General features: G+C 34.1%; 2 protein-coding genes and 1 long non-coding RNA gene across 6 annotated transcripts in view; 2 read left to right on the forward strand and 1 right to left on the reverse strand.

Annotated features, from left to right (window-relative positions):
- Positions 1-3,386, reverse strand: part of LOC143084339 (uncharacterized) — a 38,791-nt gene extending 35,405 nt beyond the window's left edge. The window contains exon 1 of the mRNA XM_076260751.1: positions 3,254-3,386. The gene's annotated coding sequence lies outside the window, so the exon portion shown is untranslated. The remainder of the gene's footprint in view (positions 1-3,253) is intronic.
- A 434-nt stretch (positions 3,387-3,820) lies between these two features.
- Positions 3,821-6,145, forward strand: LOC143082077 (uncharacterized). Its single transcript, XR_012980264.1, has 2 exons — positions 3,821-3,983; positions 5,969-6,145. It is a non-coding gene; the product is annotated as an uncharacterized LOC143082077 (long non-coding RNA).
- Positions 6,146-8,210: 2,065 nt separating this feature from the next.
- LOC143084052 (protein lin-7 homolog C-like) lies at positions 8,211-22,872 on the forward strand. Of its 4 annotated transcripts, none has more exons than XR_012981005.1 (5): positions 8,211-8,271; positions 16,540-16,581; positions 18,956-19,104; positions 20,730-22,749; positions 22,810-22,872. XR_012981005.1 is itself a non-coding variant. In XM_076260466.1 (4 exons), the coding sequence occupies exons 1-4, from the start codon at positions 8,232-8,234 to the stop codon at positions 21,093-21,095; spliced, it is 597 nt and encodes a 198-aa protein (XP_076116581.1). In that variant the 5' UTR covers positions 8,211-8,231; the 3' UTR covers positions 21,096-22,872. The 4 variants fall into 4 exon arrangements, 1 of the variants encoding a protein (XP_076116581.1); XR_012981006.1 differs by having other exon boundaries at positions 20,730-22,719; positions 22,780-22,872; XR_012981007.1 differs by having other exon boundaries at positions 20,730-22,719.
- Positions 22,873-27,340: the final 4,468 nt, after the last annotated feature.

Consider the following 27,340-nt stretch of genomic DNA (forward strand, 5'->3'; position numbering starts at 1 on the left):
CACAATTTTTTTTAAATATTTAACAGCTGAATTATGCTAAAATTGGAAAATATTACATATATTTCAAGGGTACATGTACATGTAATAGTAATAACACAAAAAAATGGTCTACATATTTGTTCTGAAATCTTCAAGGAAATAGATCTTCTCATGCATATATCAATTTCATAATTACCTCTGCAATAATTTCAGAATTTACAGCCAAAAAATACAAAAATTTGGTTTCATAGGAAATAAATCCAAACAATTTTTCTCTTAATTTTCTGAAATTTCATGTTGAACTCCTACATTTTTCATGATTATAACCCCAAAAAATGAAAAATAATATAATTTCAAGGGTAATTAAACTCCACAACAGGTCAACAGATTTTTTTCTGTATTTTTCAGTGAAAATAAATCTTGTGTTGAACTTTTTTTTAAATTTCAAATTTTAATCTAGCTCCATAATAAGTTTTCACGATAACAATGGGAGACAACTTCCAAACATTAGAAACTATTGTATTTCAGGTGCAATAACTCCAAAACAAATAGACGTTTTTCCTCAATTTCTAAGGGTTGATACATCTTGTCATCGTGATAATTTTTGCATTACAAAAAGTAGTTGATCTATCACAAGAAGTTCTTATATTCAATCTTACTTCAGCAGAAAAGAAGAAGGTCCAGTAAGATCCCTTTTTGGCCCCAAAATATAGCAGTTTTACAAAATTGATAAAATGTAAACTTTTAGTTATTTATTGGAAAGTAGAATGCTTCTGTTCCATAAATATTGGCTGTTTTTGACAATACAATGTTCATATATCGGGTACTTAGCATCATTAAGTCATGCTCAATTACTGAAATCTTCACAATTTTAGCATTTTATTTAAATTTTAGACGGTTTCCGTCTTGACAGAAAGTGTTATATTAAAATGTAAATTGTATTTGATGATAATACATAACATATATAAAAAGGTTGAGAATGAATGCGGCCACTTTCATTTTTGAAGAAAACCATCTGAAAAGTGACATTTTTTTGGGCATATTTGATAGATTTTTCATACTTAAGCTAGAATCAGAGCGTTTTTAATGAGTAAATCAGTTAAAATGTTTCACATTAACATTAAATTAAATCAACTGACATAGACACTTAAGTGTCCAAAATCTTTCGTCAGATGAACCTGAAATTTAAGGTTGATTGTATCACTTGCTTGATTATATCATAAGTATCTTAAACTAATCAGATATCAGTATTAATGTTTGATGCCGTTAAACCCACAGTCGTAAATGCATCAGTTATTTGTCAAACCAATTAATCTCTATTTATTCCAATGTGGTATTTCAAATGATGCTATAGTTATAGCCTTAGATGCTATAAATCCGACAATTTTGACATTTGCACATACGGGAGCTACCACTTGATTTTTATGGGGGGGCTAGGATGAAATTTGAAAAAAATAGGCAGGACAGGAGTTTTGAGTAAAAAAAAAAGGCAGGATGTGACACTTGCAAAAAAAAAAGTCAGGACGACAATTTAGGTAAAAAAAAGTCGGGATAAACTAAAAAAAAAAAAAGACAGAACCGATGAGAGTGAAAAATAAAAAGGCAGGACAGAGATTACAGCTAAAAAAAATGCAGGACAAAAGTTTTCATCCTAGCCCCCCCCCCCCCTCCATAAAAATCAAATGGTAGCTCCCTAATTAACATTCAAAGATTTGTATACATGAAAAATGATAACAATTATTAAAAGAAATAATTATGACGTCTTGAAAGGCTATTATAATTTTTTCTTTAAGGCGTCAAAGAAAAAAATTATAATAGCCTTAATTTCAAGACTACTTCTGGATCCGCACTGATTTGTCTATTTTTTCGAACCCCTGTGGTATAGTGAGAGTGTGGTCTTGTACGAATTTTAGATAGATATTTCAAGAACAGATATCTACGTGTGGTCATAGATGTAATACCCATAGATGAAGCTCAACCCTGACTTCAAAGGTTATATGTGCGTTGTAATGGCTTTCACACTTATCTGATAATGACATGAACCAGTTGGTCATGGAGATGCAGATTTACAATCATGACAATAGAAAACTGACAATTAAAAGCTACTTAGCAATTAAACATGCTAAAAATCAGAAAGAAACAAAATCAAAATATATATTTTATATTGACTTGATTATAAAAAATAATATTTGTTTAGATAAAACAATATAACAAATTATTATCGAAAAGAAACTAATAAATATGAATATTTTTCTTTTTTAGGCAGAACTTCTGTTTTGATCCTTTTTAAATTTTATATCAATTTAACTCTATCTTATAATTAACAATGTTTACTATTACTTATAAACAAGTTTATTGAAAATATAATTGTTAGAAAACATTAAACAAGTTGAAAATATGTATGCTCCAAAAATTAGTTTCCATGCATTGTATGTTTTGTAAATATTTCACTAAACTTAAAACTCTTTACAGTAATTATAAATACATATTTCATAAACCACTTGAATGAAATTATTATAATTTTTGTAATTAGCCATAAAATATATAAAATTCATCTATGATATAATATATTAACTAACTTATTCTGAAAAATATAAAAATGATTTTAAAAAGACAATTTCTCTTTTAAAACCAGAAAACCTGATGAAAAAAGGAAAATAATGTACTTTCTTATTATTTTTTCCCCAAATTCGACGCAGTTCGACACCTTAATGAAGCATATCAAAGAAAAGGTGTATTTCAGAAGCACAGAAAGGTGCTATTCCCATTTTCAGGAACTAACAGGAACACAGTTTTTATGAAATATGAAGACACAAGCCTAAAACTACATTTTTGAATTTAGTTCAATATTTCCCTCGTAAAATGCGCAATTTTTGATCGATTTCATCCATTTTTTGACCATTCTGTTTGTCTGTCCAGTGTGCTAAAAATAGACATATATTAACAACAGAAGGGACATAACTCGAGAAGACATTTAAGAAAATCTATTATGCTGGACTGGTCAATGAGATCAACAGATAAGAAATATGGCTAGAGTTACTTGATTGGGTACAACACACATATAACATCAAAGACAGTCAATTTGGTCATGGTTCTTTGTATCTAACAATAGAGAACAGTGGGGAACTTTTGGCGAGCTTTATCTATGGGTATTACATCTATGGTGTGGTCGAGGGTCATCTCTATATAGAATAGTATGTGTATTGAGTTTTAATAATGTCTCAGGAAACTTGTACTTATAGTTTATAGAGAATCAAGTATCTATCTAACATACCTTGCTTCTACTGAAGGTCACAAAATAGAGTTTTTCTTGATATTAGCCAAAGTTTATCAGGAAGTTTGAAGTTAAGTTAACTTTAAACAAGGAAATAAATTACGGTACTAGAACCTGTTCTGGCGGAGACTGTAATCGGCAGTACTCGGTTTAATCCGTTACTCTCCTTATGAGCACCCGATGAGTAGCGGATACACCCGAGGAATGACGAGGGCTCTCCTTCTATGAGGAACGGAATCGACCGAGGGATTGAAGAAGAGTAGCGTATTAACCCGAGTATTGCTGATTGCCGTTGTAGTATCTATTGAATAGTATAATTATATACAAGGACAAACTGGACGGTCCAGCATTTTTTTTTAAAAGGGAGTCGACCAAGGCTAAAGAGGAGGGAATGGGGATTCCAACAAAGCAGACAGCGAAAAATTGGGTATTAACCTAAATATATGTACAGCATGTAAAAATTTTAGGCAAAAATGAATTTTAAGATTTACTGAAAAAAAAAATCAAATCAACTTTTCGAAATGATTGGGAGAAAATGCAGGATTCTTTTTTTTTTTACAGAATCAAGGCAAATTGGACGCTTACTATTCATTCAAGAGGTCATTTGACTATGAACAGTATTTAGATTTAAGGCACCCCAAAAATATTTGTTAACAAAATACACTGAGATCCAGCAATCACTGTTTAAGAATAGAAACTGACAGACATGAACGATTTATCAATGTGTGTGGTAAATATGAAATATTACCTCGACATTAGAGGATATGTTTATATTGTAATTCAAATTCTATTGAAAATGAAATGCACTTTCTTCTGGAATGCCCTCTTTTCAATAACCTCAGAAGAGATATGACTGATTATATGAAGAAAAAAAACCAGTTTAGTGAATCTTTATTTAATTCAAACAAAAATTTATCCTTTTACATGGATCATGAGTAATGAAGATAGCATTTTTTTAAATTTTTTTTTTTTTGGTTTATATCTTTTTCAGATAAAGGCCTGCAACTTAGAAAATCAGAAAATTAATAAATAGATAGCAAAATTACCTCCCCTTGACCACTGACCCTTTCCTCATGCATTTGAACTATTATTTTATGTTTCTTTAATCACTCTGTAATGTTTATGTAATGTTGTTATTAATGTTATGGTCTTAAAAACACATTCAAAACGGACAATCCCTAATCAAATGGCTAAATCAAAGGATGAAACACATCAAACGAATGGATAACAACTGAGGGCCCTCATGGGGTTTTTGATTATGTGATTACTTGGCCGTTTTTTTAATGATTATTTGATTATTAAGCCAAATATTTCATGATTATTTGATTACCTAGGACTGTATTTTTAGTTTATGATTATTTGATTACTAAAGATAAGCAAATATTTAATGATTATGTGATTATATTGGCAAAAAAATGGTGATTATGTGATTACTAGAACCCCCCCCCCCCCCCCCATGAGGGGCCTCACAACTGTCATATTCCTGACTTGGTACAGGCATTTTTAAATGTAGAATATGGTGGATTGAACCTGGGCCCTTTACTTTGAAAAGTAATAAAATATAGTAGTGTATTGTATTGTATTGTATTGCATTTGATCGTTAAAAATGGGGCTTCAACCCCCGGACCCCCCGGCTTAACATCCGCCACTGAGGACATATAAATGTCTATGGTAATATTAAAGATCATTTAACTACTATTGCATCTGTTCCTACAGATAAACATGCTCAATAAAAAAAAAGATGAAGAAATATTTGAAATACTTGAGAGAAAAAAAAATGACCGATCAGCTTCACACTCCTATAGTGCCTAGTTAGTAAAATTTGAGACTTAAATCTGGTAAAAAGTCCCGTACTATGCAGTATATTCCTTCAGACTTGTATATATCCGGGATTCCCAATCAGAATGGTAAAAAAGTTTTGTCTGTCCAATATATCAAGCAGAAGATAGAAAAAAAATGAAAGTAACAGGAGAATTGTTGTGGTTAACCGATACGTAGTAGACGAAACGCAAATAGGCTGATTTCCAAACGGAATGCCAGTTTCGACCTAGACAATTATTGTTTTACACAAGTCATGCTGGGGACATGCAGTCGGCTATCTACTCGGAGTGCCAATGAGACAACGCTCCACCAGTCATAATGTATAAAAATCCGTTATACGGTTCAAAATACGACCTTCAACACGGAGCCTTGCCTCACACCGAATATCAAGCTATACTGGAAAGGGCCGGCCCAAAAATGACTAGTGTAAAGCCATTAAAAAAAGGGAAAACCAACGGTCTGATATATATATATATAAACAAGATACGAGAAACACTTAAGAACCACATCAGCAAACGACATACAACCATGGAACATCAGGTTCCCGACTAAGAACATGTGTGAAAAAATAATTAAGTGTGTTTAAACGTCTTGGATGTAAGACAATTTCAGAGACACAAACATAACCGTGGACCAAGAAGGTTATGTTATATGACCTCCTTGATTACACAGAATACCGCCAAAGAAAATAACGTACACAGAAAAATGAAAATAGTTTTGTAAAAAGGTATACAACGCGTGGATACAGACATATCTATTTCAAAATAAATAGTTTAGAGTTAGGGTTAGTTCACGTTGAATTTTAAGATGACTTTATACCGAATAACTAACAAGTTCAGCTTTTTTGTAAATTGATTTTTTGTTCAAACTAAAATTTTCTGATTTGTTTTTCAGGGTCACGGTCCGCCTGCATTCTTAGATCTGTCTTCTTGCTGGGAAGTAAACATCTTTCGAAAAGATCAAGGACAACTCTAGTTTATACTGACTTAGACTGTCCCTGTAACATGTGTAAAGAGTAATATCTGATTTTAATCAAATATTTGCATCTGTATAATAAAAGTATAAATCACACTTAATTGTGTACAAATAAAGAGTTTAATCTACATAAACACACCAGCTTTAATTTTAATTTAACCAAACTTTAACTCATTTTCATTAGCGGAGCGAGTTGCAAGTGTTAAGTCTAAATACAGTGGGATACTACTTATTTCTATTATCAAGGCGATTTGGTTGGGCGTAAAACCCATTTTCATTAGTGGGACGAGTTGGTAGGCCATTACATGCATCGGGATTAAACTCATGTTCATAAGTGGGGCAAGTCATATTCATATGTGATCATATGTGGGGCGAGTTGGTCGGCCAATACATGCAGAGGGATTAAACTAATACGAAAGTTTTATGTTGAATCGGTTTACATATAACAATACAAACATAAGCTCTAAAGAGCTTTTAACCGAATATAAAATAACATAAACACAACTGAACATTAAAACATACAACATGAAGACAAGAGCGGGATTAAACTCATATTCATTAGTGGGGCGAGTTGATAGGCCATTAAATGTAGCGGGATTAAACTCATATTTAATATGTATACAGTTATTGGGCGGCGAGTTAAAGGCAAATACATGCAGCGGGATTTAACTCATATTTGTTCGTGAGACCATGGAAGTATTATATTGACGTCAATATAATACTTCCATGGTGAGACCTTACGGCTCTCGAAATTTGTTTACCGCAAATACCTCTCATGTCAAGCATGATATATATTCTGAGGATAAATTTAATGAAAGTTTTAATTTGAATGTCGATTTTTATATTGGGTCGCTTATGTGTAGTCTACGACTAACATACAGTACATTTTTATGCCCCACCTACGATAGTATAGAGGGGCATTATGTTTTCTGGTCTGTGCCTCCGTTCGTCCGTGCGTCCGTCTGTGCGTCCGTCTGTGCGTCCGTCTGTGCGTCCGTCCGTTCGCTTCAGGTTAAAGTTTTTGGTCGAGGTAGTTTTTGATGAAGCTGAAGTCCAATCAACTTGAAACTTAATACACATGTTCCCTATATTATGATCTTTCTAATTTTAATGCCAAATTATAGTTTTGACCCCAATTTCATGGTCCACTGAACATAGAAAATGATAGTGGGAGTGGGGCATCCGTGTACTATGGACACATTCTTTCTTGTTTTTAAATACATACTTCCTAGAAAAGAAAAGAAAACTAGTATCTATTTTGATAGTTATCGGCTTTTTGAAAATGCTTTAAAAGACTCAGTTGTTTAAGAGACTTCTAAGTAAGGAAGATCACTTTTAATATGCACGATTTGTATAAATGTTTCAAAGAGATATATTTGTATAGAGATTTTTTTATCTAAGTGTATCATGTGTATTATGTTTCTATTTTTTTTCTATTCTTATTTTTTATACACGACAAATTAGCAAAACACTACCGGAGCCGCAGCCGGTGAAATAGCCACCAACTTTTTTGTTTTGTTTTTAACAAAACATTAACTAGTTTTAAATAAACATGCCACTTATGCACCAGGTATTAATCACCTTTATTAAGATGGAAAACTGGAAAACTTGAAGAAGAGAAGAAAAGAAACTATTTTGCGGAGCTGTCAAAATCATGAGTATAGCCTCTGTCTTATTATATATAGCGACAATGATTTGTATATTTACTATAAATCCTTGATAAACAAACTTTTATTGAAATCATTTATGAATATTAATTTTGTCAGTTTGTGGACGATTGTTCGAATTTTTTCCAGAGCGATGAGTTATCCTAGAGACATGTTATCCTGACCTCTGGGAAGACAATCTCACGAAAGCGTCCAAATTATAAGATAAATTAATAATATGTTCTAAAACACAAGGAAAAGTAATCTCATAACACAATAATTAAACGTAATACTGGCTTTTATACATGATAGATGATAAAATATTATGTAAATAATGTTTCATTTTTTTCTATCAATTTTAACTTTCTTGTCGCTAAAATTATTTCTTTTGCATATTCTTTTAATGTTTATTGCAATAATTAATTTTAATTAAAAAAAATATGTTTTCTTGTCGCTAAAATAATTCTTGTTGTCGCTTGTTGTCGCTTGTTGTCGCTAAAATTCTTGTTGTCGCTAATTAGTGAGACCAGGAAGTCATGGCGTCGATAAATGTTGAACCGCTTCATTTAGAAAAAGGTAAATTACGATATCAAAGAATAGACATTAGACATTATTTTATTTTTCCAATCATGGGCCCTTGTCAGGCAAGATACAAAAACATCATAATACAATGATTATATAAACATTAGTGAAATACACAATAAGTAATACACAAATAATTAATTGATAATATGAGTAATGTAGGATATAATTATAGTAAGAGACATTGAGTGCAATGAGGCCGATTTAATATTAAAAGGATATGATATTAAGTTTATTTTAAAATACGGAAACTAAAAAATAGCAAAAATAGAACCGGGAATATAGTATCTCAATCTGCAGTAGTTCTCCTCATGACCAGTGCACAGTAGTGAGGGACTTCATCACAACAATGCAAAGGTCATCAAGGGGGGATCCTTCAGAACTAGCTACAGATACATGAGATTACTCCAATAGTGATTCTCCTCATGACTAATGCACAATAGCAAGGGTTAACATTGCTACTGGACAATATTCATCAAGGGACGGTGCTCTAGAACTCACTATGGAGAAAATATAAAGTTCAAATTACAAGTAGTAGAGGGAAATAAATCCCATTAAAACTTTTCATATTTCTTAATGAACATGCATAATTCTGATAATAAATTCTCATCTTCATTATTCATTAACCATATCAGTTTTTGTTTAGGGTCAAGATATTGAAAATTCTTGCAGCAATTATTTATCATTGTTATCATGTCTTTCCTTTGATCTGATAAACTATCACAGTTAAAAAGAAAATGTGTTTCATCTTCGACCTCATTACTACAACATCTCTTACATATTCTATATGTTGCAATGATAAACATTGTGTAGAGCGAAAAAGAAAAAAAAAGCCTTTTACACCTTTGAAAGATATTTAACGTTTTTGGTTTTGTGTATACTAGTAGTCATACCAAATTTTGTTACGATGATCATGGACTTTCGGCCACAGAAACAAGTGCATTGGAAGACCCACTATCATGAATAGAAACAAGTGCCTGTGCTTTCGGCGTTTCGACAAAAATAAAAAAAAGGAAAATATCGGCATGAAAACTTTATTAAAATATATAGTGAAAATCTTTATAGGACTATTTGTTGACCTGTCACCATCTCCAGTCAGGGGTACTACTTTGATTTCAGAATCAATTCTTCGAGTGATTTTGGCTGTGAATATTAAAAAGTTTCACACAAACTTTTTAAAATTACAGAAACAAACTTCAATGTTGTAATTTTAGAAGTAAAAAAATATGTTATCACTTTTAATAATAAGCCACCGTAAGTAAGTTAGTAAATTTTATTTAGAGTCTGCATATATGTACATAATAACAAAAAAACATTCATGAACTCTGGTGAGCTCTACATGTTTAACCGACCATCACATAAACAAATCATGCAGCATCATGCAAATACTACCAAATAAAAATGAAAAAGCATGCAAATATAATGCAAATATAATGAAAGCAAATCTGTTTGATTTGTGAGCCTCCAGAGTCAAAGCTCATGTGGCAAGCACCTCTATGTGCATTGAACAGTCAAGGGTCTAACTTAAATAAGTTATCAGAGAAAATAACATGCATCATTTTTGCATGTGTTATTGTAACAGCCACTATGTTCCGACAGTTACTTTGTTCCGGCGGAACTCTTCAACTAGTTATTTCGTTCCGATGGAACTTTCCAACTAGCTGTTTTATTCCGAGTGCAGTTGAAAAGTTCCGGAAAAAAGTAGCTAGTTAAAAATACCCGGAACAATGTAGCTAGTTGAAAAATTCTGGCCAGAACAAAACAACTAGTTACATCGTTCAGGAACAAATCATATAGTCAATTTATTCCAGCATGTCATAATAACTATTCATTACACTCGGTATAAAACAAACTAGTTGGACAATATGTACATCATAGTTGTGTATATCAAATGAAAACTAAAATGTGTTACTGAAAAGTGAACGTGTGCCCACCATTCTTTAATAACTCATTGTATTTAAATAGATATTGAATAAATACAATGGAAATATGTTAGTTCTTTTATAGACTTATTTGACAAAGAGGAACTTTGTGACTATAGTTGATAAGTTCTGTTTAACTTTTAAGCTAGTTTGCTATTTCCAATTTGGGTTAAATCGCCGATGAAGGAGGAACTTTGTAGCTATTTGATAAGTCCCGTTAGGCATTTGTGGCTAGGGTCTTTTAGTCTCTGCGTTCCGGTTTTTAAAAATTCATTGCTGATATGTTCTTCCATTTTTTAGCCAACTCTCTGAATGTAGCTGTCTGACTATTTAATAAGTTCTGTTGGTAATTTTGACTTGTTTGTTAGTTCCTTTATAGACTTATTTGACAAAGCGGAACTTTGTGACTAGTTGACAAGTTCCGTTTGACTTTTGTGGCTAGAATCTTTTTTTCCCCTTGGAAAACTTTCAAAGATAATATGTTACGCTTTTACTTTGCATCAAATCTCCAAATGGAACTTTGTGACTGGTTGATAAGTTCTGTTGGAACTTTTGGGCTAGTTTGTTAGTTCCGGTTTTGAAGAATTTGGCAAAAAGGTACTTTTAAACCAGAGGAAAGAACAAAGTAACTAGTTGCTAAGTTCCTTCGGAACTTTTCGGCTAGTTATTTTTTCTGCCCGGAACTTTCCAACGTCGGAACAAAAGAGCATTTACATTATTACAGACACTTTCATGAGTTGTCTACTCTTTTTTTCCTTAATCTGTAGTGGTGTTTGATATCAGTTAAATATATCATAAATATTTCATCTTTAATGAGCACTTTGAAATTCTTAAAACTTTGCGCAGTAGCTTAATACATTACCTTGATAACTAATTTTCTAATTCCATTAAAACAACTTTGATCAACCATGGTAAATCAATATGAGACAAGGCTTTAAATTGAAACTAAGCTGTGGTAACAAGGCTTAGTTATTACAAGAATGAAACTTACTATATGAGAGTAAATGAGACACTTGGAATCTTGCTCAGTGCCTCATTACAAGCTCTGATCATCATTTCTTACAATGAATTGAAAATATATACATTGTTATGCATGTCAGAGCAAAACCTTTAAAGAGATACAGAGAAGCTGTAATAACACCCTTTTGTTATTGCAGGAATATATTTTCTGTAATAACATAAGTGTACTATGCATGATTGGTAAACTATGAACTGTTATATCTTTGCAAAGATTAGTATACTTAAAGAAAATTATATATAATATCAATAGAACTTGAGAAAAATTTAACAAAATAAAGGTTGTATATATTTTCCCTTTGAAACATGTAACATACATATATGTTATCACAGTTTGTTTTTATATTTTAGCCCACAATAACAACATGTATGTTATGTTTCTCTAATCACTTTGTTGAATGGGTGACATCGTATTAACTTAATGAGTATAAAACTTTTTTGATATTTCATGATTTTGCCCACGAGCTCAATCAAGATTTTTGAAATTTGAAAGTTAATATTACCAGTAGATTATTAAGCTTGGTAGGAGTAAGATTTTGAATTAAAAAAAAACAAGGTAAGATTGTTTTTCACAGCTTGTGAAAAGTTTTATATAGCTGTTTCGAAACTTCTACTTGTAAGACTTAGAGACCTTTTTGGTATACGATTGCTTTCAAGCAATCTGTAGACTTATACCAGTGGCTCAGGACAATTCCCTCACGTCAACCGTTTTATTCTAAACATTAACATGATTAAGGACCATCTCAGATTCTTATGATTGTCTTTTTTAAAAGGTAAAAACAAACAAAGGGATTGAACTTAAACAACTTTCCTATAATGTTCTTTTCATAATCTTCATGTTTGATATTTCCCTTGACTTATATGCGTGTTTTTAACAACACGGAAAATTACAATCAATCAGTATTTATATTTAGAAACACGTCAGAGGGAATTCCCCAGTTGTGATAAAAATGCGAGAGTTCTCTGAATTCCGATAAATCTATTTCTGTCATATAAGAACTGAAGTGGAGTTTTACTTATATGTCACCGTTTTTAAACTGATATTTGATATTGTACTTCCATAAAAAATAGAGAACCATTTAGGTTTAATATACGTTCTTACTACATGTACTACAGGGTTTGTTTAGGTAATTATGCGCATGCGTATAGTTTACTTGACTTCAAGGGGTACTAAGTTAAATAGTTGCTCTGGATTCCCCACTCAATTGATTAATTTATAACTCATGCATGTCATGGGATCCTTTCTATGTATGTCTGCTATTGAGGGTCATTGTTGTTGCATAATTATAAATCATATGCATCATTTAAATTAAAAGAAATGTAGTCCGTTACTTTCAACACCCCTTCAGGTGAAATGGAGTCTTCCATATTATCTTTTTGAGTTGTCTCCCTTCCGGAAGTCACTTCCGTGAATTCAAAATCAAAACATGTACAACGCATTGAGAAAAATTAAGTCGTTCTGTCGATAAACGTCGTATTATATTAAAAACGATCGCAATTTAAACCGAGGAATGCGTACAAAAAGGAGTCGTGATCGCTGACCCAAAGGAAATTAAATATTTAAAGAGTTAGGAATGGGGTTCCTCCTAGAATTAACGTAGGAAAAAAGGTGATAAGATACGAAGTGAAATACTTCTCTCACTCTGAGTCTCACAGTGACTGCTGTGGAAAGTAAACTTGGAATTGATAGTACAAAAATAAAACGCAAAAGGCCTAAAGTACATTGTTCATACACTTTTAACCGGGATTGGCTTTTTTGTAACTATTTAGATTACCTAAATTACATTTTACAAATGTACATCAGTTGAATTAGTTTTGAAAATAATATTATCCAGCTACATGTACAATGTATACATGTGTCAATGAAAACAATGGCAATTGTATCCCTCAGAGCAATCTGCTCTTTGATTTTTGTTTTTGCCAAACATGACATACAAATAAATGTACAAAAGTCAAAATATGTAATATAAAATTGTTTTCATTCAGGCGCGTAGATCCCAATACGCTAACACGCAGTTGCGTGCACATCGATTCGGCATGCAAAAAAAAAAAAAGCAAAATAAAAATTTATAAATTCAATGTTAAAGGAAACATGCACCTATGTTGTCACTGTTTAATTGATAAATATGAGTAAATAACTGCATTTGGTTTCAAAATTAAAGTTTTATTGGAGATTATGACAAAATCGGACAGTAACTAGTATCTTTAATAAGATTTGAATTTTTAATACTAAGTCTAAGATATGTAGTTTTGGAGCACATTTTACAGTGTACGTACGGTCTGAGACTACTATAACACTGTGTTATAGTAGTCTCAGGTACGGTTCACCAGTTTGGAATGAGATGTACCAATCGGTATTAGAATTATCAGAACACTTCGATATCGTTGATAATATGCCGAGGCGATGTGATCGACAGACTACCGGAGCGAATCACCCTGCAAACACGCCAAATTAGTATTGGAAAGTCTCATTATTTTTTGCGTTCATAGACCATATGATAAGGGAACTGGAGAGTGGAGTCGGGTCTAGTATTATCAGAAAATGGCTTCTTTGCGCTGTCATGGCTGTGTCTGCTTCATCGTGTTGTAGGAAATATCACAAACGAACAAATCTCAACACTGCCCGAGACATACGAAACTGATCTGGCATGTAATTTTGATGAATTCAATTGCTCGATGCAGAACACGTACGCTGGTTTGTAACATCTTGCGAGTGCTACCATGGAGATCTATCAGTGTACTACGTACATGTATGTTGAAAACAAATGTACGATCAACAATGAACAATGACAGTTACTAGCATTACTGCATATTCTTAGGGATTTCAGTGTGAATATTGACAAAGTAATAGAGAAGTTTGTTTCTGCCTAGACCCGAAGAGCAGATTTTGGACAATTTTGAGTAAATTCTGTATCACAAATATGTGTTGTTTATGTATTACTCGTTAGAAGATTAATTAATAGTTTTACATTCATAAATTTTGTATAAGTCCTATCTACATATAGCTCCTCTTATAACCGTCCTATTACCGAAAACCAAAAAAAAACATTTTTCTGCATAAACAAATGATAAAAGAGTCCCAAAATTTTTTAGTTGCTTGCACATCGTTTCATTTTAGCTACGCCCCTGTCATTTTAAGACTTATTTAAATCAGAAAATGACATACTTGTTTAGGTGTAAAGGTATTTATGTTTATGAAATTACTTCATTTTAATTGACGATCTGAGTGCACTATCTATATTTAATTATGTAATTGAACATTTGTACATAACACAAGATTATTTTCCTCATTTTGTTTGGTATTAGATGGTTGCATTGTAAAGAAAATAAACCTTATCTCTGTTTTTTTTAGGCTATCATGAAGAAGCATAGTCTTTCAATGCTGTTAATGTGCATGTAGATGCTTGACCTTTTTATAAATGTGCTTGGGTCATGAAGGTGACCAATTTTGGTAACTTATCGACTTGTAGTAGTCAATATTTGCTTATTCAGGTCAAATATTTCTAGCTTAACACTGATTGACTTATTGGAGTAATTATTTGTCTTAAATTAAAGGGGAACTAGCTGTCAAATTCATATTCACCGATTTTAATCAAATTCTAATATTTGATTTATAATAATGTAAAACATTTATCCAAACTATTAAAAGTCTAAAATAAACAATGAAAATGAATGAAAAGGGCACAGACATGAAAAACAAAGTAGCTTCATTTTGTGTGTAAATCAATCTTGACACTTTCTAATTAACTATTGAGTTGACCTCTAAAGTCAATGATGACCATATAAGCGATGTAAACATAAATATAGATATAAATAGATTAAGCAAACTCATGCAGTTGGATTTTTCTATGTATATTTAATTTCATACATGTAGTATAGAATAATTGAATTTGTATGCTTCTTATGAATGGCTGACGTTGTTACGTTTATTAGCTCATAGACATAATTTCGCATGTGACACCTGATGTCATTAACATTTTTTTTATGGTTTACTCTGGTTTAGAATAAAATTTTGAATAAAATTATAAGAAATGACTGTAATATTTTTTCTGTCTATTCGAAATACATGTAACATAAAAAATGTGGTGCACACTTTAAAATAACCCACTAGGCAGGTTATTCAGTGTGTACCACATTTTTTATGTTATTTGTTCATAAACAGAAAAAATATTTCAGTCATTCCTTAATCATGTTAATGAAAAATAAATTTTTATCATCGTTTTTACGTGTGGATCGAATCAGTCAATCAAATGAATTACCTTTGTTTCACTTTCAATGTTGACGTTCTTTTCCTTTAAATAACTGTACACATACCATTCACATGTTATTCATCTCAAGCTAAGAGGTTAAATTGAAGTTCACATGAATACGGATTCAATGAGGTCGAAATTATTCACTTGCAAGTGAATAATTCATAGTCAATGTTTTTTAGCTTATTTTATCAAAATTTAACCATACTCATGAATGCATGATACTGGCTTCTAAAAACGAACTATTATTAGGCCAAAAAAATAATATTTCAGATTATTTATACATGTTATATATATCTCGTAGTTTATGCCCCTTTAAAGGGAGACAAATCTTGAAACCTACAAGTTTAGACCTCTATGAGTTAAAGACAGATTTAGATTTATTTATGTCTAAGCTCTGACTAATTAAAAAAACCTAAGTTACCTTAATTTATTGATGTTCATAGCGATACACTATAGCATGATTAAAAACTTATTCAACACAAAATCTTTATACATTTGTAAAAGGGGCAACATGATTTTGGGCAAACAGACCTGGATTTACAGTTCCACAGCTACCTTTATTTATGATCATGCAGCACAACATATTTGTGGACGACATCCCTATCAAGGTTTCATGTCATTATAGACCAAATCAATCCATCCCAAGTGCCGAAGTTAGATACAATAATCACTTATACATGTTATCATGGTTATAGAAAAGTCATATGGCACCTGGTCAAATCAGCATCTAATTGCTATCCAAGCTGCATTTATGACATCATGACTAATGATAGGAAATAAAAAGGTAAAAATAATACTAGGTCAGTACATGTAGGTGCAGTATTTGCTTCACATAAATTTTATGTTAAGCCAATACTCTAACTCATGATACTGCACCTAGTATTGTTTTTACCTTTTTAGGCAAGGGTATAAGTTATAACGAAAACCAAGTTATTATAAAATGCAAGCTGTTATTGTGGGAATTCTGTATTAATCATGGTAATAAGGCCTCAAGGTTATCACAGACATTTTTGTCAGGTGAAAGACAAAACATTGTACATGTAGTTGTAAATTATTGTTTTCTTTTTCAGATATCAACAGAGCAATTGACCTGTTGGATGCCTTACAGAAAAGTAAGTTAATGTAATTACTCATGATCATGATGATTGACTGTCCCAGTATTACAATGTACACACTGACTACCGGTGACTGACTGTCCAAATGTACACACTGACTACCTGTGGTGACTGACTGTCTCAATGTTACAATGAACACACTGACTACCTTTAACTGACTGTCTCAATGTACACACTGACTACCTGTGATTGACTGTCTCAATGTACACATTGACTACCTGTAACTGACTGTCTCAATGTACATACTGACTACATGTGATTAGGTGTCTCAATGTTACAATGAACACACTGACTACCTGTAACTGACTGTCTCAATGTACACACTGACTACCTGTGATTGACTGTCTCAATGTACACACTGACTACCTGTAACTGACTGTCTCAATGTACACACTGACTACCTGTGATTGGCTGTCTCAATGTACACACTGACTACATGTAACTGACTGTCTCAATGTACACACTGACTACCTGTGATTGGCTGTCTCAATGTACACACTGACTACCTGTAACTGACTCTCAATGTACACACTGACTACCTGTAACTGACTGTCTCAATGTACATACTGACTACCTGTGATTGACTGTCTCAATGTACACACTGACTACCCGTGACTGACTGTCCCAATGTACATACCGACTACCCGTGACTGACTGTCTCAATGTACACACTGACTACCTGTAACTGACTGTCTCAATGTACACACTGACTACCTGTAACTGACTGTCTCAATGTACATACTGACTACCTGTGAATGACTGTCTCAATGTACACACTGACTACCCGTGACTGACTGTCCCAATGTACATACCGACTACCTGTGACTGACTGTCTCAATGTACACACTGACTACCTGTAACTGACTGTCTCAATGTACATACCGACTACCTGTGACTGACTGTCTCAATGTACACACTAAAATTGAGAAAGGAAATGGTGAATATGTCAAAGCGACAACCACCCGACCATAGAGCAAACAACAGCCGAAGGCAACCAATGGGTCTTCAATGTAGCGAGAATTCCCGCACCCGTAGGTGTCCTTCAGCTGGCCCCTAAAATATGCATAATAGTACAGTGATAATGGACGTCATACTAAACTCCGAATTATACACAAGAAACTAAAATTTAAAATCATACAAGACTAACAAAGGCCAGAGGCTCCTGACTTGGGACAGGCGCAAAATTGCGGCGGGGTTAAACATGTTTATGAGATCTCAACCCTCCCCCCTATACCTCTAGCCAATGTAGAAAAGTAAAAGAATAACAATACGCACATTAAAATTCAGTTCAAGAGAAGTCCGAGTCTGATGTCAAAAGATGTAACAAAAGAAAATAAATAAAATGACAATAATACATAAATAACAACAGACTACTAGCAGTTAACTGACATGCCAGCTCCAGACCTCAATTAAACTGATTGAAAGATTATGTCTTCATCATATGAATATCAGGTACAATCCCTCCCGTTAGGGGTTTAGTATCATACTATCATAAAATATATGAGAAGAACATAACCCGTGTCATGCCAACAACTGTTTTTTTAGAAATAAATGTGTTTAGTTCCGATGCAAAGACCCTATCAGTGAATCAATGTTAAAGCCAAAATATGCAATCTTTAATGACCTGACAACAGTATCGTAACTATATCCCCTTTTAATAAGTCTATTTAAAGGTTTTGTTAGTTTCTGAGGAGAATACTGACATTTTTGTGACTACACGTGACTGACTGTCTAAATGTTACAGTGTACACACTGACTACCCATGACTGACTGTCCCAATGTTACAGTGTACACACTGACTACCCATGACTGATTGTCCCAAATTAATCAGTTGAATTAAAACTATATGACAGGTCTCTCCAAAGAAGATAGATCCAACTCTCTGAATGCTGTGATTAGTGCTTTAATGTTTTCAGTGTACAATTTCTGTTCTAGACTAGGTGGTCAAGTCCCTCACTAAAAATAAGAGACGCTTAACACATTGTGTAGAGTAAATTTCTGGTTCCATTTACCCTACAACCCTACTTTTTTTTACTTGATAATAGCCTACCTTAAACAATTTTTTGTCATTTTTCACAAATTAGCACTGTTAAAGTCAAAATGTTGCTCCTACAATGTCCTATAGACTCAATGTAAAAAAATCAAGATAAAAAAAAAATCTGTACCTACCTACCCTAACTTTTTGAAAATGTATCTGGAACCACACATACTATATATTTTATATGGCGTAAGGACTCTAGATATTGTTTTTATTGTACAATATATGTTACAGGTGTTAGAGTCCCTCCACAAAAGTTAGCTGCACTTCAACACATTCTGGATATTGTGATAGCACCTATTTATTGTTTTAATCATAATATTTCTGTTACAGGTGGTCAGGTCCCTCCACAAAAGTTAGCTGCACTACAGAAGATTCTCCAAAGTGACTTTCTGAATGCTGTCAGAGAGGTGTATGAACATATCTATGAAACTGTAGATATAACTGGAAATGATGAAGTCAGAGCGAATGCTACAGCTAAGGTAATACTGAGTCAGGCCCAATGTGGCAGCTAGGTAATACTGAGTCAGGCCCAATGCTACAGCTAAGGTAATACTGAGTCAGGCCCAATGTGGCAGCTAGGTAATACTGAGTCAGGCCCAATGCTACAGCTAAGGTAATACTGAGTCAGGCCCAATGTGGCAGCTAGGTAATACTGAGTCAGGCCCAATGCTACAGCTAAGGTAATACTGAGTCAGGCCCAATGCGACAGCTAGGGTAATACTGAGTCAGGCCCAATACGGCAGCTAGGTAAAACTGAATCAGGGCTTATGCTACAGCTCAGGTTTATGTAATACTGAGTCAGAGCCAATGCTACAGCTAAGGTAATACTGAGTCAGGCCCAATGTGGCAGCTAGGTAATACTGAGTCAGGCCCAATGCTACAGCTAAGGTAATACTGAGTCAGGCCCAATGCGACAGCTAGGGTAATACTGAGTCAGGCCCAATACGGCAGCTAGGTAAAACTGAATCAGGGCTTATGCTACAGCTCAGGTTTATGTAATACTGAGTCAGAGCCAATGCTACAGCTAAGGTAATACTGAGTCAGGCCCAATGCGGCAGCTAGGTAAAACTGATTCAAGGCCTATGCTACAGCTCAGGTACATGTAATACTGAGTCAGGCCCAATGCTACAGCTAAGGTAATACTGAGTCAGGCCCAATGTGGCAGCTAGGTAAAACTGATTCGGGGCTTATGCTACAGCTAAGGTTCATGTAATACTGAGTCAGGGCCAATGCCACAGCTATGGTAATACTGAGTCAGGCCCAATGCTACAGCTAAGGTAATACTGAGTCAGGCCCAATGCGGCAGCTAGGTAAAACTGATTCGGGGCTTATGCTACAGCTAAGGTTCATGTAATACTGAGTCAGGGCCAATGCCACAGCTAAGGTAATACTGAGTCAGGGCCTATGCTACAGCTAAGGTATTACTGAGTCAGGGCCAATGCCACAGCTAAGGTTATACTGAGTCAGGGCCTATACTACTGCTAACGTAATACTCAGTCAGGGCCCATACTACAGCTAAGGATATACTGAGTGAGGGCCAATACTACTACAGCTAAGGTAATACTGAGTGAGGGCCCATGCTACAGCTAAGGTATTACTGAGTCAGGGCCCTTGCTACAGTTAAGGTATTACTGAGTCAGGGCCCATGCTACAGCTATGGTATTACTGAGTCAGGGCCCATGCTACAGCTAAGGTAATACTGAATCAGGGCCAATACTAAATCCAAAGTAATACTTATACTGTGCAAGGCTGAGTCAGGGTCAAAACTTGAGGCAGGGCCAAAACTACAGCTATTAAAAGATAATGCTGAGAAATAATTGGAGTTATCTCCCATAGACTGTTCTGAATCTCTGAACTTTGTGCTGCACTTAGCTGTTTTTGTGATTTTGAATATAATAGATATAGAAAATACTATGCATTGTAAAATATTAAGAAATATAGGTTATATTTATCTTATTTTATTCTTGAATTTTACCACATACATTTGTACATTGTTCAGAAAATCAGCTATCAAAAGAGATTTTAATTGTTTTTAGGCCACAGTTGCTACCAGTGAAAAGACGACCATCTCAGGGAATTAAATTTTGTATTTTATTGTTTTCAGGCAACTGTTGCTGCCTTTGCTGCTAGTGAAGGACATGCCCACCCCAGGGTTGTTGAACTTCCTAAGACTGAGGAGGGATTAGGTTTCAATGTGATGGGAGGCAAGGAACAGAATTCACCCATATACATCTCTCGTATCATCCAAGATGGCGTAGCTGACAGACATGGAGGACTTAAGAGAGGTGACCAGTTGTTATCAGTGAATGGTGTCAGTGTGGAGGGAGAACATCATGAGAGAGCCGTAGAATTATTAAAAGAAGCAAAGGGAGTTGTGCGTTTAGTAGTCAGATATACCCCTCGTGTTCTCGAGGAGATAGAAGCTAGATTTGATAAACAGAGAATGTCACACAGGAGACAGACCCCATAAAACTGATGTCATTAACACATTTATCACTTATACATGTTATATAGGACTTATCATTAGATCATACATGGACACAGTAACTGTTGACATGGTTTAGGAATCGATACAATTTATTTCTCAACTGACCAATATTAGACTGATGTGTACTATAATATTTATAAACAACAGAAGTATCTATATAGTATTTGGAGTATGAAATTGCCTTTTGAATGTTAGAAACTAATTGATTATTCAGGTTTATACACATAACACATCTAGAATGATAGAATTTTAATTTCCTTTTTTGATTAATCTTTTACATCTTAAAGTGAATAAAAAAATGTACATGTATATATGTATAGTTGAAACATTCATGATATTTATGAACTACAATTAATATGGAATATAAATATTTGAAATTGTGAAATTTTAACATAGATTTGGACATTTATTATTTATAAACCATAAAACATATCTTGAGAATGTGTTTTCTAACTTAATATTTTGCAGGGAATAATTATTAAAACAGGCAAATCTTTAATCTGAATTTTATAATTTTAAGGTTGTACCTTTTAGAAGCCAAGAAGATCAGATATATGTTTAAACTTTCATCTCCTGACCAATTTAATTTCAATCTGTAATATTTTCTGTATGTTTATATAATCTTCCAGATCATAGTGATTACTATGTACTTTAAGACTATTGATTGATTAGGTTAAAGGGAAGAAGGTAAACGCATCTGAATGTTATACCTTTTAGGGGACATCAAAACTGAATCTTTAGGTTGAGTAATTTAAAGGATCATTGCTAAATAATTTGACAATTACGCACTATGAGTTGACAAAGAACTTATATCAAAGGTTGTATTTGTTTGGGCATGCAGACAATTTTAAAAATGAATAGATTTGATAAGTATTTTGACTGAGAGAAAATATATTATTTATTGATGATGTTCTGTTTTTATTATATTAAGAGATTTTATCATGTTGTCAGAAGAACATTTATATACCATTATGTGTACATTTAGAAATACATTGTACATTAATCGAATGAAGATGGCCACTTTCTTTAAATCAGCTATTTTGAAAATTTCAATGTATAATAATGTTTCAGTTTGAACCAATGTTGGGTCATCCTATACTATCTGTATCTGTTGTACGTACGCTGTTGTAACTTATGCTAAAGACAAGCATTTGTCTAGTTTCCAGACAATAACTTGTGTTTAAGTGTTTGGATCTCTCTGAAATTGTACTACAATGTACCATATAACACAATGACAAGGCTGAGATTGAGTTTGGTGGTAATTGCTCCAAGGGGGGATTCAAAAAGTTTTTTGGGTGTGGGGTTCCACTTTTTTTAAGGGTTTCAATTGTTTTTTCTTCAAAATTACTCAAAATTTTCAAAAAGAAATCTTTTTAATTGCACAGTATTTCGTAAAAGATTTGTAAGATCTTGACATTTGTTTTGTGCCAGAAACCTATATTATGTCAAAAAATATTATCACAATCCAACTTCAGAGTCCATACTTGCCCCAACTGTTCAGGGTTAGACCTCTGTGGTCGTGTTAAGCTGCGCCCTGCGGAGCATCTTTTTTGACAATGTATTACATGATTAATGGTTTTTTTTCAGATTATTTACAATTTATTATGTTGACAGTATACGGTGTATGTTTTACTAGGTTGACATTATATGGTGTATGTTTTACTAGGTTGACATTATATGGTGTATGTTTTACTAGGTTGACATTATATGGTGTATGTTTTACTAGGTTGTGAGTATATGTAATAAATCTTTACTAGTTTGTGCTTCTTGTTCCTTTGTTCAGAGTAATATAGTATTTTGTTCATTTTAAATCCCCCCCTATTTTTTCAGTGATCCGGCGGCGGCGTTAGCTAACTTCTTAAAAGGTTTATATTTTAGAAGGTGAAAGACCTGGATGCTTCATACTCTGTATATAGATGCCTCATGTTACGAAGTTTCCGTCAGTCACATGTCCAATGTCCTTGACCTCATTTTCATGGTTCAGTGACCACTTAAAAAAAAAATTGTAATGTTGAATTCTCTCTTATTATAAGTAATAGGATAACTATATTTGGTATGTGCATACCTTGCAAGGTCCTCATGCCCGTCAGACAGTTTTCACTTGACCTCGACTTCATTTCATGGATCAGTGAACAAGGTTAAGTTTTGGTGGTCAAGTCCATATCTCAGATACTATAAGCAACAGGGCTAGTATATTTGGTGTATGGAAGGACTGGAAGGTGTACATGTCCAACTGGCAGGTGTCATCTGACCTTGACCTCATTTGCATGGTTCAGTGGTTATAGTTGAGTTTTTGTGTTTTGGTCTGTTTTTCTCATACTTTATGCAATAAGTCTACTATATTTGTTGTATGGAATGATTGTAAGGTGTACATGTCTAGCAGGCAGATGTCATCTGACCTTGACCTCATTTTCATGGTTCAGTGGTCAAAGTTAAGTTTTTAAGTTTTGGTCTTTTTATCTAATATTATATGCCAAAGGTCAACTATATTTGGTGTATGGAAATATATTATGATCTGTATGTCAGTCCCGCAGCTTTTATTGCACGGTTCATTGCACAGTGTTAAGTTTTTGTGTTTTGGTCTATTTTTCTTAAACTATAAGTATTAGGTCAACTATATTTGTTGTATGGAAGCTTTGTTAGCTGTACATGTCTGCCTGACATGGTTCATCTGACCTTGACCTCATTTTCATAGTTCATTGGTCTTTGTTTAGCTATCTTGGTTAATGTTAAGTTTATGTGACCGTTGTAATAAAGCTTTATACTTAGGACTATCAACATAATATCAATGATTAGTAAAGAAGGCGAGACATTTCAGTGTGTGCACTCTTGTATAAATTTTGCTTTGGAAAGCTACTTATCACGTTAAAATATTCCCTTTTGTTCGAAGTTTGTTTGGATGAACTTCAAAACCATTAATTTCGGAAAATGGGTCAGGTTAGTGGGGTAAAAGGGCATCAAAAACACCAAAAGAAGTCAAAATAACGATCTTTGGGCATTTTTTCTTAAAATTTCTTAGCATATGTGACCCTGAAAAAAACAGTTCTAATGACATTGGAATCAAAAAATTCCTGGGTCACGTTGATGCAGGCACTAAAACAATAACAATTTAAGAATTACAATATTTGAATAATTATTTAAATAAAAAGATAACCCCCCTCACCTCACCCAGTTGCGAAAATTAGTGGTTTTGAAGTTCATCCAAACAAACTTCAAACATGATCAGGGAATGTTTTAACATAATAAGTAGCTTTCCAAAACAGAATTTAAAAAATGAGAAAATAGGGGGGTGGGGGCCAAAAACAGGCCTTATTGTACCTTGTCCTTTGTAGCAGTAAAGACTAAATTTTTAGGGAATTAATAAAGAAAAATTCTGACAAATTCTTTGAACATTTGTCTATTGATGAAGAAGGTTTAATCATGGAAGTATTGTACTTCCATGGTTTAATTACATGCAGACCTCTATATTCTAAAAGTGTTTTGGTTGGGTTCATGTATAATGTCCAGTGGCCAATATCACAATCATATAAGGAGAACATGTAAATGTGATATGATTATGTCCCTTGAATTGTACATAATAAACCTGCTGAGTCAAGTTTTGAATGAGCCAGTTAACTAGTTAATAGTCTGTAAGAAGACATGTCACTCTACCCAGTTAACTAGGTTATAGTCTACAGGAAGACGTATCATTGTACCCAGTTAACTAGGTAACAGTCTGAAGGAAGACATGTCATTGTACCCTGTTCACTAGGTAACAGTCTGGAGAAAGACATGTCATTGTACCAGTTAACTAGGTAACAGGCTGAAGGAAGACATGTCATTGTACCCAGTTTACTAGGTAACAGTCTGAAGGAAGACATGTCATTGTACCCTGTTCACTAGGTAATAGTCTGTAAGAAGACATGTCACTCTACCCAGTTAACTAGGTAACAGTCTGAAGGAAGACATGTCATTGTACCCAGTTAACAAGGTAACAGTCTGGAGGAAGGCATGTCATTGTACCCAGTTAACAAGGTACCAGTCTGAAGGAAGACATGTCATTGTACCCAGTTCAGCAGGTAACTATCTGCGGGAAAACATGTCACTGTACCCAGTTAACTAGGTACAAGTCTTCAGTAAGTTATGTCACCATACCCAGTTCACTAGATAAAAGTCTGCAGGAAGACGTGTTACTGAAAACATTTCAAAGGGTAATTGTCTGAAGGAATACATATCATTGCACCAAGTTAACTAGGTAATAAACTACAGGAAGACATGTTCTTAGAAACATTTTTATAGATAACAGTCTGCAGGAACACATGTCATTGCAAACATTTCAATAGGTACCAGTCTGCAGAAAGATATGTCATTGTACCCAGTTCTCTAGGTAATAGTCTGTAGGACAAAAATGCATTGCAAATATTTCGATATGTACTTTTCTGCTGGAAGACATGTTATTGTACCCAGTTTAATAGGTTAAGTTTGCAGGAAGACATGTCACCAAAGGTGGATTCAGGGGAGCGCGAAGCCCCTTTTTGGGAAAAATTTGGTTGCTTATATAGGGAATAACTGGAGCGGGCCCCTCTTAGGCAGTCAGTGGGCTCCCACTTATGAAAAATTCTGGATCCGCCACTGGTCACTCTACCCAGTTAACTAGGTAACAGTCTGAAGGAAAACATCTCATTGTACCCAGTTAACTAGGTAACAGTCTGAAGGAAAACATGTCACTCTACCCAGTTAACTAGGTAACAGTCTGAAGGAAAACATGTCACTCTACCCAGTTAACTAGGTAACAGTCTGAAGGAAAACATGTCATTGTACCCTGTTCACTAGGTAACAGTCTGAAGGAAAACATCTCATTGTACCCTGTTCACTAGGTAACAATCTGAAGGAAAACATGTCGTTGTACCAATTAAGTTCACTAGGCAACAGTCTACAGGAAGACATGTCACTATACACATTGCAGTAGGTCATAGTCTGCGAGAAGACACATAACTGTTCCAAGTTCATAACCAATGAACTATGTAAAAGGTCTCCAGAAAAACATGTCACTCTACCCATGCAGTTCACATGTTTATAGTCTAAAGAAAAATATGTCACCGTAAACTGTTCACTAGGTAATAGTCTGCAGAAAGAAATGTCACCGTGTCAAGTTTTCTAGATAATAGTCTGCAGGAAGACATTTCATCATACCTAGTTTATTAGGTAAAAGTCTGCATGAAGACATGTCATCATACCTAGTTTAATAGGTAAAAGTCTGCATGAAGACATGTCTTCATACCTAGTTTAATAGGTAAAAGTCTGCAGGATGACATCATGTCACTGTATCAACTTCACTAGGTTATAATCTGCAGGTAAACATGTCACCGTATCAAGTTCACAAGGTTATAATCTGCAGGAAAATATGTCACCGTACCAAGGTCACTAGGTTATAATCTGCAGGAAGACATGTCACCGTACCGAGTTCACTAGGTTATAATCTGCAGGAAGACATGTCACCGTACCAAGATCACTAGGTTAAAATCTGCAGGTAAACATGTCACCGTATCAACTTCACTCGGTTATAATCTGCAGGAAGACATGTCACCGTACCAGGTTCACTAGGTTATAATCTGCAGGAAGACATGTCACCGTACCAAGTTCACTAGGTTATAATCTGCAGGAAGACATGTTATCGTACCAAGTTCACTAGGTTGTAATCTGCAGGAAGACATGTCATCGTACCAAGTTCAATAGGTTATAATCTGCAGGAAGACATATCACTGTACCAGGTTCACTAGGTTATAATCTGCAGGAAGACATGTCACCGTACCAAGTTCACTAGGTTATAATCTGCAGGAATACATGTCACCGTATCAAGTTCACTAGGTTGTAATCTGCAGGAAGACATGTCACCGTATCAAGTTCACTAGGTTATAATCTGCAGGAAGACATGTCATCGTACCAAGTTCGCTAGGTTATAATCTGCAGGAAGACATGTCATCGTACCAAGTTCACAAGGTTATAATCTGCAGGAAGACATGTCACCGTACCAGATTCACTAGGTTATAATCTGCAGGAAGACATAAGTTCACTAGGTTATAATCTGCAGGAAGATATATCACTGCTCCTAGTCACATGAATCTGACTATAAGTCAATCAGTTTACTCTTTTATCTTAATGACACTTACTTAGCCGATAAGCAGCAACAGTTTAAGTCTTTTGTTTGACCTTGCCAATTATATAGAACTTTCTGCACTCCTCGTGAG

The sequence above is a fragment of the Mytilus galloprovincialis genome, chromosome 7 (genome assembly GCF_965363235.1).
Source record: "Mytilus galloprovincialis chromosome 7, xbMytGall1.hap1.1, whole genome shotgun sequence".
Classification (NCBI taxonomy): Eukaryota; Metazoa; Mollusca; class Bivalvia; order Mytilida; family Mytilidae; genus Mytilus; species Mytilus galloprovincialis.

Bases quoted from the DNA above. Each gene is read 5' to 3' on its own strand.
- LOC143084052 (XM_076260466.1), top strand. From the start codon at position 8,232: ATGGCGTCGATAAATGTTGAACCGCTTCATTTAGAAAAAG. The intron at 16,582-18,955 runs GTAAGTTAATGT...TTTCTGTTACAG, and splicing joins GTTGGATGCCTTACAGAAAA to GTGGTCAGGTCCCTCCACAA. The intron at 19,105-20,729 runs GTAATACTGAGT...TATTGTTTTCAG, and splicing joins GAGCGAATGCTACAGCTAAG to GCAACTGTTGCTGCCTTTGC.